Below are 16,269 nucleotides of genomic sequence, written 5' to 3'. Positions count from 1 at the left end.
TGTAATGAAACCTGTTTGTATTTTCTGCGAGGCTCCAAACACTATTTCCTGGGTTGGTAAATCAGGACCCCAGAAGAAAGGGGAGGAGAGACTGGATTGGCAGTCCAGTCCACAGATGGAATGATTTGATTACTGGGTAAGAGAATGATTTAGACTTTTAGATTGTGGATCTAGGTGACAGTAACATTAACAATAATCATAATGATATTAGTGATAGCAATCAATCATAGCAGAAGATGCACTTGGATTCTTGGGGAAGAGTGATGATAACGTTTTGACAAAGATCTTGCTTCCAATCTCATTAGTGAAACTCTGCTGTAGCTCTTCTGACCCATTTAGATGGAAAGAACCTTTATTTCTAGGCTTTAATTCCTTGCCTTGTAATTAGGTCAAAATTTTTTACTTTGTGGTCAAATGTACATAACTCAGTTTCTAACCTCAGAGTTTTCGTAAAATTGTCTTTTTTCCTGGGATTATGACTCACAAGATTGGCTTCTTACCTGTAAAGACTTTAAATTATTATCTTTTTGTTTTATTAGCATCTCCTTCCAAATGTACTCATGTATTGTAGGCCATTGGCCATGAACATCATATGTCTTATGACCTATCAATTTTTTTATCATTAAGTTTTCAGTGAATATCAGCATCTCTAAAACTCATTTTTATTTACCTTGCTCTGGTGGTTAGTACCAGAGGTGTGAAAGGGATTTTACCACTCACTCCTCCAGGTAATGATTGTGTCTGTTAGTTAAGGGAAAATGCAAGAAGATACAGTTGTATGGCTCTCTCACAGCAAATACCAAAAGAGATAGCTCAGATCACTAAGTCTTAAAGCCTAAACTTATATAAAATCAGTTTTCAAGGAGCAAAATTTAGTTTTTACCTTTTTGTGTGCCACATAAACTGTTAACAGATGTTAGTGAAATGAAACACTAAAAAAGCAGGAAAACAAGCAGCCTAAATAATACATGGTTAACCAGCACCTTGAAATCAAAAGCTATTTGTATTTCAAGGGTAGCGACAGCATGTGTCACAGAAGCAGTGAAAGTCACTCCTGTCAGACAGTATCTGACAAGCAAAGCTCATTTTGCCAGTATCTGCACATGTGGCAAAGCAGCATTTTCCCAGACTGCTTTGTGCTGGAGGGAATTGGCTTCCTAGTAACTTCGACTTTTGTTTGTGCTGAAGAGAGAATGAATATTCTCCACAAATACTTATAATTGAAGAATATATAAATACTTCTCTTTGAAAAAGTGTAAACTCAGAATTCAATAGTGTTTTTTTTGGGATAAATCATCAGTTTTGGAAGGAAGTGGAATTAAATCTTCTCTATTTTTGAGAATGAATTACTGGTACAAAATCAATACATTTTTATTGGCTTGCCTCTCAAAAACTTTCTTAGGTTGAAGTATGATTTGGGGATGAAATATTTCATTTTCTTTTTTATGCTACTTTTACTGATTTATTCTTTTCCCAGAAAGTTTGTTTACAATTCTATAAATTATTTTGTTGTTTTCCTTTTTATTTTATAACTTTTAAGAAATCCTCACCTAAGGATATTTTTATAGATTTTTAGAGACAGAGAGGAAGGGAGGGAGGAAGAGAGAGAGAGAGAGAGAGAGAGAGAGAGAGAGAGAGAGAGAGAGAGAGAGAGAGAGATGGACACATTGCCTTCTATATGTACTGCAACCAGGAATTGAACCTGCAACCTTTTGGTGTAAGGGACAATGCTCCAACCAACTGAGCCACCTGGGCAGGGCTGTTGTTTTCCTTCTTAAAAAATATAGTCAGTCACTGAAACACTTTAGAAGATGATAAAGAATGCTGCAGATAAAAGTTTGTAATTTGGTTTATCAACATACTATTTTATATGCAATTAGGGTGAATTTCTTCAATAATCAATATATAAAATTGAAGGTTTTTTAGCTCAAGATTGTTTATAAATTATTTGCTTTGCCACACATTTTGTTGTTTGTTTGTTTGTGAATATATGAGTGAACTGAAGCCCTGAGGGCCGAATGCAGGATCTGCCCCTAAGGCTAATAAGACAGTTCAGGGCTGTAGATGGCCACTTTGAAAATTAGCAGGTTCTGCAGAATAAGAGTAAAAATGGATATTGTCATGTGTCTTTCATCTTCATAGGGGTGACTGCTTGAGCTCTGGAGCCCTGGGTTTGTGTCCTAGCCCAATCTAGTGATCTGAGAAAGTTGCTTTTATGAGGGAGGGCTCCCCCAAACCTGCAATTATCCTCTGGAGGGCAAGTGTCCTGCTAGGAGAATATTCTAGGAACCCATCTGTATCAGTGTACCAGCTGCCATTGTTGTGAGAGGCTACATTCAACTTCAGTGAATTTCTTTAAAGACTCTTTCAAGACATTTGCCCATTTCACAATAGGTGATTTACAAGCACACCTGCCTACACATGGCTGAGTGTTCTGCAGTTTTTGACCAAAAACCTCATGACCGCTGTGCCCCACCCTCCCTATTCCTGTGGTCTCGCCCCAAGCAACATTTTTTTGTTTCCCCTGATGAAATAAGTCCTGAAAGGGCAATGTTTTGTTGGTGTGGAAAAGGTAAAACAAAAAACAACAGAAGCACTGAAAGGCATCAAAATCAACGGAGTTCAAACCCGTTTTGAGCAGTGGAAAGAACATCTCGATAGATACATTGCATCAGATGGAGAGTACTGTGAAGGAGACTGAAGTTGTACTGTGAAGGCGACAGGTCCCCATGACAGAAGGGTAATGAGTTTCCTTTCACAATACATGGGATTTCAATGTTACCTCTGTAAGCACCAAACTTACAATTTCTTGAGAGAATTTTGACTGTTAAGCAGTGATCTCACAGCATCTCCCATATATGCTCTCTAATCACAACTTGCATGTTCTGAACTCTAATACACACCATCTGTAATTGGTTCAATAATGACCGAGGATTTCCAGTCCTAATTTATAGAATTTGTAGATGTTTCCTTGTTTGGAATAAAAAGAGTCCTTAGCGATAGAATTAAGAATTTTGAGATAAGATTACCCCAGATAATCTGATTGGTACTTATATGCCACCTTATAAGATGGGTTCTTGTGAGAGAGACACAGAGGAGAGACACGTCATCGGAAAAGGGGAAGCTGTGTGGTGTGACCTCAAGCCATGGAACGCTGGCAACCACCAGAAGCTGGAGGAGGCAAAGAATGAATTTCCCCAGGGCTTCCCGAGGGGATGCCAATCTACCAATAGCTTGATTGTGGATTTATGGTCTCCAGGACTAGGAGAGGATATATTTCTTATTTTGTGGTAATTTGTTACAGAAGCCACAGGGAGTTCATGTACAACCTAGCAATGATTTGTGCTATAGTTTCTGTACTAGACTGTACACCCCACAAAGACTTGGGTTACCCGTCTCATACAGCTTGACAATTTCATCACTTAGCAGAGGGCTTGGCAGTGTTTGACTGTGTGAAATCCTTGTTGAAGGAATAAACAAACAGGCTGTGATCCTTCCATCGCTCAGAGGGTACGAACTAAACAAAATTCCTACATTTCTGGTTAATGAGCAAAAGAAATGAGAGGAAACTATAAAATTTTTATGTGTGGGGAAAAAAACCCAGTTTTATGGGTGTTTTGCTGGTGGGTAGAATTAAAATTTGGGATTCCAGCCTAGGGAAAGTAGATGTTCTCTGAGGAGTTGTCTCTGGGCAGGGGTGGAAGGGGTGGGAGTCTGAAATGGTGCTTCCCAAGCAGCGTCCTGTAAGATACAACAATGTTCCAGGCCGTTCGCTGCCTTCATCCCGTGCCGCTTCTCTGTGCTCTGACTATGTGTTGCTCTGGCATCACAAGCGACCAGAGATTATCTATGCGGCATGGGACGCATAGATAATCTATGTAGAGAAGAATGACAGAAGAGATGATAAAGTAGAAAAGAGAAAGATCTGAAAGCTAGTAAGGATCCACATGTGTCATAACTTGTGAGGGAGCACTTCATATCTAACAAAGATGAAATGCCTGGTACTTCCGCTTTGTGTACAACTTCATGTATATGATGAGGTCTGTCCAGAAAAGTCCAGTCATTGTTAATATAATGAGGATGGTTTGCAGACATTGATGCAATCTGGCAGCCAGGGAGAGTGGACTGGAATGCACATGCGTGAACAATGACGACCTCACTGTACTAGTCAGTGGGGGCAGTAGATGCCATCGAGTGAACATGTGTTCTGTGTGGCCATTGCATTCAAAATGACTGAGTAGAGCAAGGAATCTGCATCAGATTTTGCATTTAGCTTGAACATTCCTCTGTGAAAACTATTCAGATGATTCAGAAAGCCACAGCTGTGGGAAACTGATGATTGGCAGCTTCATCACGACAATGTGCCTGCTCATACATCACATCTTGTGCAGAGTTTTTTGCAAAACATCAAATCATCCAGGTGACTCAGCCCCACTACAGGCCATATTTGGTGCCCTGTGACTTTTTGCTTTTCCCAAAACTAAAATCACAAAGAGTAGAGATTTCAGACCATTGATGAGATTCAGGAAAATATGACAGGGCAGCTGATGGAAATTGGGAGAACTGTGTGAGGCCAAAGTTGAAGGGGACTAGAGTGTCATTGTCCTATGTACAATGTTTCTTGTATCTTGTATCTTCTTCAATAAATGTCTATTTTTCATAGTACATGGCTGGATAACTTCTGGCCAGGCCTCATATAGTTATTTGAATATGCTGTTTTAGGCACTGCTATTTCTGAGACCTATTGTAAATCAGCAAAAAAAAAAAAAAAAACAAATAAAAATCATACCAACAAAAAGCACTATGTAACTTGCTTTCAGTTCTGCAGTGAGCTGAGTCTGCTGGGACTATTGTTCAGAGGTTCTTGCCATTTGACTCACTGACTGCATAGTAATTTTGCAGAGATTAATCACCCCCTTGTGCAGCAAACTCATGTTGCAGCAATGTGAGATTAAATTTCATTCTTATCTCATTCCAAACTAATTTCTTATTCTTTTCTATCATCTATGGGAACTTTTGGCTCTTTGCTACACTTCCCATTGCCATGGCTTTTGTCCTGCTTGAATGAACTACCATTCATGTCACCTTGTATTTCTTTCAACAAGCTACTCCAGGCCCGGAGCCATAATGACTACTCCAGGTCATTGTGGCTCCATTGGTTGGAGCATCATCCCACAACCAAAAGGTTGCAGGTTTGATTCCCAGTCGGGACAAATACCTAGGTTGCAGGTTCAGTCCCTAGCCCAGGTGCCTATGACTCCCCCAATTAGGGTGAGATGCATATGGGAGGCAACCAATCGATTCTTCTCTCTTGCATCCGTGTTTCTCTCTCTCCCTTCCTCTTTCTCTAAAAAGTAATGAAAAAAATGTCCTCAAATAAGGTTACAGATTAATTAATTTACAAAGAAGCTACTTCAACAAGAGGTGATAACTTTGTTCTCCAAACTCCTATTTTGTTTATATTTTTATCATGCTCATCAAAATAACAAGTGTTCACTGTATATGTCAAATATTGGGTTACCTCTTTTACATATATTATTTAATTCCTACAGTTCTGTTAAGTGGGCTCTATTATCTCTTTTCCAGTTCAGAAAATGGAAATTTAGAGAGGTTTAAGTGATTTTCATAAAATACACAACTTCTGATTGGAGGATTTAATGTTCATACCTAGATATCTAGAGCTCACATTTTTAACCTCTAGCACACGCTGTTCTTTAGTTTAATACTGATAGCATAATAAATACATTCTTTCCTAGATTATATAGTATTTAAGGATAGAGATTCCATATTTTTTATTTTCTAATAACTTTCTGTACCTAGCAACTCAATAAATCTTAATTGGATGAGTGAATCAATATCTAGAATGAAATTATCGTAATAAAATGTTATTGGACCTTAAATATATATTAGAATAATTTAAGCTATATGATGGCAACAAAGAAGTCATTATAAAAACTTAAAAACATGGCATTTGCGGGTAAGCATGATTAACAATGTCAAATGACTTTTTTCATGTTTCTTAAAGTTCTACATGTAACATAAAATATAATGAGATATTTATTAATGATTTTTAAAAATGTCCTATCTTTATGATGTGGTTCAGTTTATGAAAATGTTTTTGTTTAATCACCTGCATGTATTCACATTACGTTAAGTGCACATTTCTTTTGACTGATTTTGTGGGCTTTTCTCTTTGGCTTTGTTTCCAGGACGGCGCAGGGGCGGATGAGCAGCTGTCCCTGCGGCAGGTAGCTGTGGTGGAGGATTTCTTCGACATCATCTATGCGATGCATGTGGAAACAGGGCCCAATGGAGAACAAATTCGGAAACACGCCGGACAAAAGAGAACTTACAAAGCAGTAAGTGAAAAAGACACAAAAAAGGCATGCATTTTGAATTTGGTACTGTGAAGCCTTATTAAAATGGTCTAAATAATTATAAATATTCTATCTTCAACATAAATTAGACCATATCATAGTCAAACCCAACATTTAAACTATGATTTAATTATTACTGATTCTGTTTTGGCCATATGTTCACCAGGTATATAATTTAAACCTGTCTCTAGGATTCTCATATTGTTTTCTTTAAATATGCATAACATGTGGTAGTCCCAGTCAGATGCCCACAAATGGGAAGATATATTTGTGTTGTTTTATTCACTGTATCAGTGCTATTGAGTTGTGGACTGGAACATGTGAACTTTTGTACTACCACTGCAGTTTTAACATTCCTTCCTCTTGAAATCACATGAATATGTTTAAGTATTTCCAATTGAATACTTATGGTCACATGAATAAGAAAGCATTATGTAGTTTTTAAATGTCTCCTTATATAAATACATTTGTACCAAAGGGTATACATTTCTTAATATTCCAGAATAGATTATTAAAAGATATGTATTTTCATAGATTAATGCCCTTGAACATTTTAAGTGGATATATGATGTTTATATCATAAATTGTATGAAAAGTAGATTTAATTAACTGTTAGATATTGAAATATATTGTCAAAATGGAGTTATAGATTATTTCTTAAGTGTCTAATTATACTTACAGTCTGAGCTGGACACTTTAGCATTTTATTTCATTAAATAGTTTATGAAATCATCTTAATATAGATATTTCATCCTTTCTAGGAAAATTGAACAGTAAATTATTCTTTTCAAATATAAGCAAAATATACATCAGAAGTATTTTATCAACAATCAGAATAATATCCTTTTTTAGAATTCGTATTGAACTTTGCTTTTGGCTGCCTTTATATTAACTGTTTTCAGCTATATTGATACACAATATCAGTCTGGATCCATTTTTTTTTCAGATACAGAAAAATGTGTGAAATGCTCAAAGTTTCAAATACAGGTACATATGTTTGAAATTAGCTACTGAGCATAAGAAATAGCTTCTTTTCCATAACTATTTTTTGCTATATTTCCAGGGCCATATTGAATCTTTGTAGTTGCATAATAACCCCTAATACATGTTGTATTTATCTCTCCTTCTCTATGGTTTTGTTTCTTGGCTGTTTCCAAATTGCATGGTTTGTGGGCAGGCACTATTGTAAGTTTCCTTACATAATTCTGCCACATAAACTTTCTTTTGACTTACGTATCTCAGGAGACATTCTTATCATGACTAATGACAATGACCTATCTTCTTTAGGATACTTTTATGTAGACTAATATTACTGAACATACTCGTGTCACCTGTCTCCGAAGCCAGGGTTTTATCTCTGGATGGTAATAGGAAAATAATTGCATATCGATCCACTAATATCACTAACTGTGTACTCGTATAATAGTTTATTTCCATGAAATAGCTGCCTGAACTTGACAGGACTCTGTGAGGCTGACATACATAAGTTTGATGGTATTAAATGAAAAGCGGGTGGCTTCATTGTCTGTACTAGTGTGGCAGCCAAATCTGATTAGGTGCCAAAAGCAATTTAAAACAATTTAATCTGTCCAATGCACTAGTTAGAGATCTTTAACTACGGCGGAAACATGGGTCAATGAATTAGACCCAAATAGGTCACTCTTTGTTTTCTTAAATGTAAAGTAGAGAATATGACCCATTCCCGTTCTGCATGTTAAACACTTACAGTAAATTGGTAAACAGTATGTTTTTAAAATATAACATTTTGCATTAATTATGAAGATATTTTCTGCTTTTTGGTGTAGGGACATCAACTTGTAAAGTATAAGCAGCATCTGAAACATTATTTGTTTCCTCTTGAGAATATTCTTTTTGGAGATCCTTCTCTTTGCCTAGTTTATTCTTTATTTTCACATCTAGAGTATTTTCATCTTTCCCTAATATCCTGAAGGTTCTTTTTGGCTTAACCTTTTACCTTCTGGTATACCTAAATTGAATTCTAATTAGAAAACCTTTCCATTTTGTGGAGTAATAACTCATCATAGGAAAAAAAGCTGCTGCAAGGCACTTGACTCAACAGTGAACTTAAGTCTAATGTTAAAAATTAATATAAATGTTCAATTAATGGAGCATAAAACAAAGTGCAGTTTGAGATGGAATGGTTTAATGCTATTAGGTCCCTAGACTGTTGGGTCAGAGTTAGTTCTCAATACTAACACTAGAGCTGTCTAGTTGTTAGTAGAATTAGCTAGGTACCTATTGCAACTATGATGGTTTTATTAGGTTTAAATTTTTCTCTACTTCTAACACGTTAGCTCATAGCGCATGCATGATTATGTTTATTGACCTTCTTTTTCTTCCTTTTCCTACATGGCCAAGAAACCATACTTATACAACTAATCATTAAAGCGTGTCATATTGTCTTAATAATATTACCAATAGATTTAGTGGTCATTTTATTTACTTTGCCTATTTTGCAAATCTTTCTATGTTTTCACTCTGCAGGAAATGGTGGTCCTTTAATATTGGATTAACTTTTGAATGCTATTTGTTTTTACCTATCTGTAGTATATCATTCCTTGAAATATCTAGGCATTCTATAACATAAATTTTATTGCAAACCGATTGACTGTAGATAAAATGGGAGGGTATTCTATTACTCATGAGTGCTTTGAAAAAAATCCACATAAAATGACACATTTCAGGAATATGTGAAGGCTATCAAAGTTATTATTTTCAGTCAGTGTTGAATTCTGGTGTCTGAGGTCTTTTCTCTGTATTTGCCACTATCTCCATATTAACTGTGATTGGTGCCTTGAATGTGTTTTCTTCAATGTACTTGACAATAGTAAATTCTTGATTATATTAACAGAGTGGATCATTCAATTATCATACATATCTGTATTTAAAGTCTATCCTTATACTGAAAATTGAATGCAGGTATTTATAATTTGGAGAGTCACTGAAAAATTAGTGATGCACCATTGCAAGAAACTGACGTGGGGTGTTGTTTTGTCTTCCAGTGTTGAACTCTTCTCAACTTCTGCCTGAATCCACCTTCGGGCATGCGCCACTCTTGTCTGGCTGTCTTTTGTCACTGGTGTTCTGTCACAGGCTAAGCATAGCTGCTTTTCAGAATTTCCTTAAGTCAGGGTACCATTAAAGGATTGAGCTTTAAGCCTCTTTTTTGAAAAAAACATGGAAAATTAGAATAGCTGGTGGAAATCCAGGAACTAAGGGGGGAAAAGTGTTTTCAAGAGAACAGTTTGCATATATTATTTGTATATGTACACACCCACACGACTTGTAGTATGATACAGTAAACTTACATGTATTACTCGCATACATAGCTGCCAATAATTGCATTACTTTAATTCAGAGTGGAGATTATATGCTGTAGCTAAAAGAAAATAGGCTAGGAGCCAGGCCCACTCCCTGTCAAACTTCAAATCTAGCACTTCCTGTATGTGTCACTTTAGGCAAATGATTTACTTTTCTTTTTCTTTCTGTCTAGAGGGAGAAAATGGCATGCCTGGTGTGGTAAAATACATGAGTTAAGATGTGTGAAGTCCTTGGGATATGGTAAACTTTTGAATATTGTCATTTTTCCTTCTTTACCCAATCAGTATGCATGTTGCAGGTAGAAGGACAAACAGGACAATTAGCACGGGTCTATCAGTGCCCTGGTTATGTTGTGATGTAATTGCCTCTGCCGCCCCGGGTCTGTGTTGGGAGATGGGAATGGAAATGGCCCATTTGTCAGTTTTTGGTGTACGTCCTGTAAATGTCACTGTCCCTGGAAGTCCACAGTGTAACTTTCATCCAAGGCTAGACTGGGCTGCCAGGAAATGTGAAACCAGGCCCGACTTCCCGGGTTTAGGACCTCTTTTGCTAGATTAAGTTTATGGAAATTTTCGTTATTTCATTTGCTTTTCACTGAAATTGATTCTGTTAAATTAATTTTCCAAAACATTTAAAAACTGGTTTTACTTAAAGAATTTGTTTTTAATATTTATTGAATATATCTTTCCAGGACATACTGTAGGAATATAATATATCATGCAGAATTTCTACTTTTCTACTCTGAAAATTAAAAGGGAAAATCTTTATTCTATCAGATGTAGGACAGTTAATCATAAAATTTTAATTAGTATGATTTTTGTCCTTTCTAAAAAATAAATGTCTATTGGTTCAGCACTTTTTAAAAATTGAACATTTTTTTTATTGTTGTTCAGTTACAGTTGTCTGCATTTCTTAACTTGTGCTAGATTCTGCTACCTTGTCATGTGAAGATTCCCAGAATTCTTGTCAACATATAGTGAGACTAATGAGCAAAATGTGTAGCCATTTTGTTGTGAAAAAATAGCACTAAAATATAATCCAGGAGTTCCAAACCATTAATTTAACATCTTTTTGGCTTAGGCCACAGTTTACTTACGTATAACATGAGAGGGTTATATTTCAGTTTTCTTGACACTCTGGCATGTGCCCTCACTGGGAATTGAACCAGCAACCTTTTGCTTGTGGGGATGACTCCCAACCACCTGAGCCACACCAGTCAGCGGCAGGACGCAGATGGCATTGTTTACTTCACGTTATTATTATAAACTGCAGTGGCTTAAATAAGTAGCTGTTCTAGACATCTAGAGATAAAAACTTAAAATTATTCCAAATTTAAATGTTTTTATACATACTCTTTAATTTTGAACTCCAGGATACCATTATACAGTAAGTCAGTGATTTAGAAATATATTTTATAACTAGTTAGTCTTAGAGAGTTTATGAGTATAAAACATTAATCAATTATAGGTGTTTTATGGTACTTTTGTGAGGTTCCTTTTATTTGGTTGCTTTTCCTCTTTTTATGCTATAGTAGTTGTTAAAATATATATAATCCCTGATGATGGGACCACACCTGTTTCTCAGATCACTGTGTAAGCACAGTTTAGCAAAAGGCCTGTCTCATACTAGGTACTCAGTAGGTACTTGCTGAAGGAATAAATTCCCCTTGTCTCTGTGAAGTCCTTGCCTTTTTAATACCAACTAAATAACATAAAGTTACTATAAATAGAAATGATGAAATTGAATCAAAGCTGTAGCCATGGCTGGAAAGACTGCTCTGTGCAACTCATGTTTGCATTGAACGGTGGATCTGTGCAACTTTGGAGGCTCTGAATAAGGTAAAAATATTTAACCCAAGTGCTTCCTATTTGCTTTTCAACCAATACTTTTTCACACATTGGTTTATTTTTGTCAGAATTTATGACAAAACCCACACCCATATATGCACTGTTATGTTACAGCAGTCCCTCTTTTTGTTAACTTAAAATAAGTAGTCAGATGTGTGAAACATCTCGGAAAGAAAAAAAAATCCGTGGCGTGGTAATTAGAGTACTAAACAGCAATCCTACAACAGAATAGTGTACTGCCATTCGTCAGAATTGATGTGTCGCTCATGCAGCTGTGGTTAGAATTATCGCTAATGGCTGGTGGACAAGAGTAATAGTACAAAATGCTTTCATACTTAGAACATAGCAGGTGAGACCATCAAGACATGAGCTCACCCAAACCAGTTGATCATCAACTAATGTCACAAATCTTATTATCAATTTTCATGTTAAACAATAATGTCCCAGTAAATAGATATATTCCTTGAAAGGGAAATTAACCTTGGAGAAACCTCATTAACTCTTTGTATCCAGCCTAGTAAATTGCTACTTTAGTGCACCCTTGTGGTGAAAATGAGCCAATGCAGCTTTTAAAACCGCTCAGGACATTGAATACCGATACCACTAGAGATTTAAGTATTCCTGGGTACTGTGATGGTGTAATAAATAAAATATCTTGAATATCCAAAGTACATGCATGCACATGTGTATAAATGCCTATATATTTATTTAATTTGGTTAAAATGTAATAGGAAGAACTGGTGTGAGTCAGTAGAAAATGGTGCCCACATTGATGTCAGCTACATGTGGGTTTAAATCCTGATACAGAAAGTTCTGTATGTATTATTTGGGCATGGATTACTAGTGTGTTTGTTTTGAAGCTCAGAAATAATATGTATAAAGTTCTTAACATAATAATTACTTCAAATGGTTTATTATATTGAGGTGAATAGAGACATTTTAAAAGGTATGTATGAAGTTGTTTGCGAGATGACAGATACTGTAAATAGCTTTCTTTCCTATTAACTAGACATTGGAAGGTCTGTTTCCTTCCGGTGTCGTCTGCGCTCCTCTGTGACCTGCGGATGTCACGCACCCACATCTTTATTCATGACTCTCCCAGATCTGAGATTTACTGGCTTTATCAGCAACAGTCTTAGTCATTTCATGATACGTAAAAAGAAACCAGCCTTTACCTATTTTTTATCTTTTTATCTGCTCTACTTCTTATTTCACTGCCTCCCCCTGCAATTTCTTTCTTCTGGGAACGTCCTCTCCAATCAACTTGTAGCCGGGCCAATCGAGCATGGCTCTGCCCCTTGACCATAGCACTCGGAAAGGAGGTGGCTTAGCTGCTGCTTCTACAATTTGGGATTTGAACCAAGGAATTTCTGTCTTGGTGTGCTGTTCCTCTTCAGTGGAGAACACGCAAAGATGGTGTTTTTTGTTATGTGTATCCCTCAGTTGCATAATTACTTATATAGTCTGAAGCAGTACTTCTCAACAGGGCCCTGTAGGCTTTTTGGGCGCAGTTGGCATTGCCTCAAGAACTCCAAGCCATTTAACATCCTTAACCCCTGAGTGTTAAGTTCCAGTAACACAAGCCCAGTTATTATGATAAAATGCATCCCTATCCCCCATGTTCAAAGTCTCATTTTAGACCACAGTAAATGCCCCGAGTTGAGAGATATTTTAGAAAGGAAACCGGTTCTCTTAGTCTCTCAGAAAAATATTTTTGTTACCTGCCAGTTGTTGAGCAATTCAAGACTTCAGACAATGAATTCTGCATTTGCGGTACATCATTGTCATCTCACAGATTCTGCACTTCGCCTGCGTACAAGAATTGTGTGACTTATGGGACTCCCTTGTGGACTGAAGTCTAACCTCCTCCCTTTTCTTCTGTTTCCCCCAAGATGGCTAATTCTTGCTCCTTTGAATGACTACAGCACCAGTATTAGTATTCCTAGCTTTCTAAAGAAGTGCAGCTTCCCCACTGACTAGCAGAGGGTAGAAAAGGAAACTTCAACAGAGGGAGCTGCAACAGGAAGCAGGGAGAGCTTGAGTGCACCAATGAACTTGAGACCAGGAAGGCTGAATTCTGCTTGTTCTCACCAAAGCCCCAGTAAAAATACTAACTTATCATATCATACACTCTTCAGGAAAAATCAAGAGAAGTCAATGACCCATACTTCCCAAGAGTGACTGCATATTTTAATGTAGCTCTTCACGCTGTAAGTAATTATATAAACATTTGATTTGCTGAGTCATTTTATTTACGTGCAATATTTATGGATTCCCTTTATTTTACTATTAGGAAACATGTATGAAGAAAAACTTTTTTCAGTGCCCATCTGCCAATTTTTTTCATCTAAAATAAGAATTCTCTGTTATGACAGTCTGTTCCTTAACAGCAAAATAACTTACCATAAGAAGGGGCACAAAAATAGCACCCACAGCGTTAGCGATATAACTCATTTGCTCAATTGATGACTCTTAATTATTGCAAATGCAACTCCAAATTAAAGATGTGCACTATTATATTCTTTATTATAGAAAACAAAAGAAAATAAATTCTTTTTTTTTTTTTTTGCAAATCAATACAGCTAAATTTGAAGTGGTATCAATGAGGTAAAAAATGGTTTCCAATAAAAATTGATTAATTATATTAACTTAAATCACATTTTGCTTCTTGTCTGCTTATATCTTGATCTACTAATGTATAGTGATGTCATGCCAGATTCATCTGGTGTGGCCTTGGGATGCTATTACCCCTCTGTTTTCCTCCTCTGGTTTCTTTTGGTCATGCTGCAGGTGTCTGTGCCTTCACCCAAACTGAGTGTCTTGGCCTCTTGCCTCACACTGGTACCACTTCTCTGTCCCTGCAGGGTACCGACCTCTGTCACTGCACCGTGTCCACTTTCTGTTCCTCTCACCTGCATTTGATGCATTTGCCTCAAATTCCCACTTTGCTTTTGGCTATCCAAAATACGGCCTGAACTCTCTGAAATAGGCCTACCTGCTTTAGACCCCCTGTGGATTTTCCGGTCTTCATTTAAACTTGACCACAGAACCACCATCTTCTCTCAGCGCCACACCAAATGCACTTGGCATCTGCTTTTGACCAGAGATGTTTACATTGTGCATCACAGCCCATTAGCAAGTTGTCAAGTCAGCTTAGTGGGTCGTGATCGCTTCTTAAAAAGTGAAATAGAAGAGGATAGAAGTGAATATTATATAAATGTGTCTGTGTTCTAGCTTATGATGTAAAATGTATTTATACCTGTGTTGTTGGTCTACAAAGTTGGAAAACATTGCTTTAAATGGGCACTGTAATTTCCAGTCGCCTGCAAACAACCCCCAAATCACTCATAGTTACCCTGCTTCTTACTTCTACTCCTGGTTGATTCTCAGATTTTCCTAATATATCAATTTGTTCCAAATTTTAAATTATCTTCAGGCTCTAACCCATGTTTTCATTCATCTTAGATAAATGTACACTGTAAAATGGCCAGGTTTAACAGGATACAAGATGCCCAGTTACATTTAAATTCCAGATAAACAATAATTTTTAATATGTTAGTTCCAATACTGCATGCTTAACTGGAATGCAAATATAATTGTGCATACTGTATTTTAGCTAGCAACCTTAATCCTATTTAAAAGTCAATCCAAGATATTCTTGACTAGGCCAGGGGAGCTGGTGAGTGGGTGTGAAGATTGAATGTAGAAGATGATCAGAGAAGAAAGAAGGTAAAGGAATAGCGTACAGTGCTGGGAACTGAAAAAACAGACTGGAGGACACGGTAACAGTGTCCGAGTCAGAGCAAACCAGCCATGCTGTAGGTTCGAAAGGAGCCCAACCAAAATGTGAGAACCCTCTGCCAGGGAGCAGTGATGAGTTTGCAGATAAAGTACAAATCTAGCAACATCCTGGTTTGGTTTTAGAGACATTATTAAGGCACAGGAAATTAGCTGGTTATTTAGCAGATGTTGAAAAGTCCTACAGCTATAACATAGTACAAAGTCTTTCTGAAATAGTAGTTAGGATTCTGAATCAAAAAATTTTAAGGTCCAGAATGAATGTTACTAAACAAAAATGGGGTTGGACTGCCCGCGTCCATAGGCAAACTCCGGAGGCAGAGGTTTGGTGAAAAAAGGAAAGAGGTCATTTAGGCACAAGCTACACAATTTTGGAAGAATGACAGGCTTCTGCCTCAGAGCCCCACCCCTCCAGAACACCCAGAAAATAAAACCGTGCCACACACTGCAAGACTAGTCCAAGGCTGAATCAGGAGTTCTTTCTCCCATTTAAAAATACCATCCTTTGCAAAACTGCAGGCGTGGCTGAGTCATCCTCCAAGCTGCTCAGCTTTTTTCCTCATCACCGTTGGACCTCAGACCTTTTTCTGGAGTCTGCGCACATGCCATCAATGCCACCAGCTGCCCTGGCTTCCTGCAGGGAGCGGCGTGGACCACCAGCTGCACCTGGCCATGCAGCTTTCACTGCCTGCTGGGCCACAAGCCCTCTGGCCACTGACCTCCCCACTCCTGCAGAGTGAGTGAGGGAAAGAAGCTGCGTGTTTCTCTCTACCCTCTATTTTAATCTCCCAGTCCAAAATTCCGTGCACTTTGGAAGGGTCCAGCTCCCCAGCCAGTCCCATCCTTTTCCCTGGGCAGGTCTGCACCTACCCCTGATGCCATGTTCTGGGAGGCAGTAGGACAGC

General features: G+C 37.5%; 1 protein-coding gene across 9 annotated transcripts in view; it reads left to right on the top strand.

Annotated features, from left to right (window-relative positions):
* The window catches only part of NOL4 (nucleolar protein 4), a 289,083-nt gene that overhangs the window by 60,250 nt on the left and 212,564 nt on the right, over window positions 1-16,269 (top strand). For 5 of the 9 annotated variants that reach the window (XM_024580310.3, XM_024580311.4, XM_053912816.2 and 2 more), the window contains exon 2: window positions 6,210-6,359. In XM_024580310.3, coding sequence (XP_024436078.1) covers window positions 6,210-6,359 — 150 coding nt within the window. Of the gene's footprint in view, window positions 1-6,209; window positions 6,360-7,301; window positions 7,365-16,269 lie in introns of all 9 variants that reach the window. The other 4 variants (XM_071219532.1, XM_071219533.1, XM_071219530.1 and 1 more) reach the window with 2 other exon arrangements.

Source organism: Desmodus rotundus, chromosome 10 (assembly GCF_022682495.2).
Source record: "Desmodus rotundus isolate HL8 chromosome 10, HLdesRot8A.1, whole genome shotgun sequence".
NCBI lineage: Eukaryota > Metazoa > Chordata > Mammalia > Chiroptera > Phyllostomidae > Desmodus > Desmodus rotundus.
Note: the sequence above shows the minus strand (reverse complement) of the source record. Positions and strands in the feature narration are given on the sequence as shown.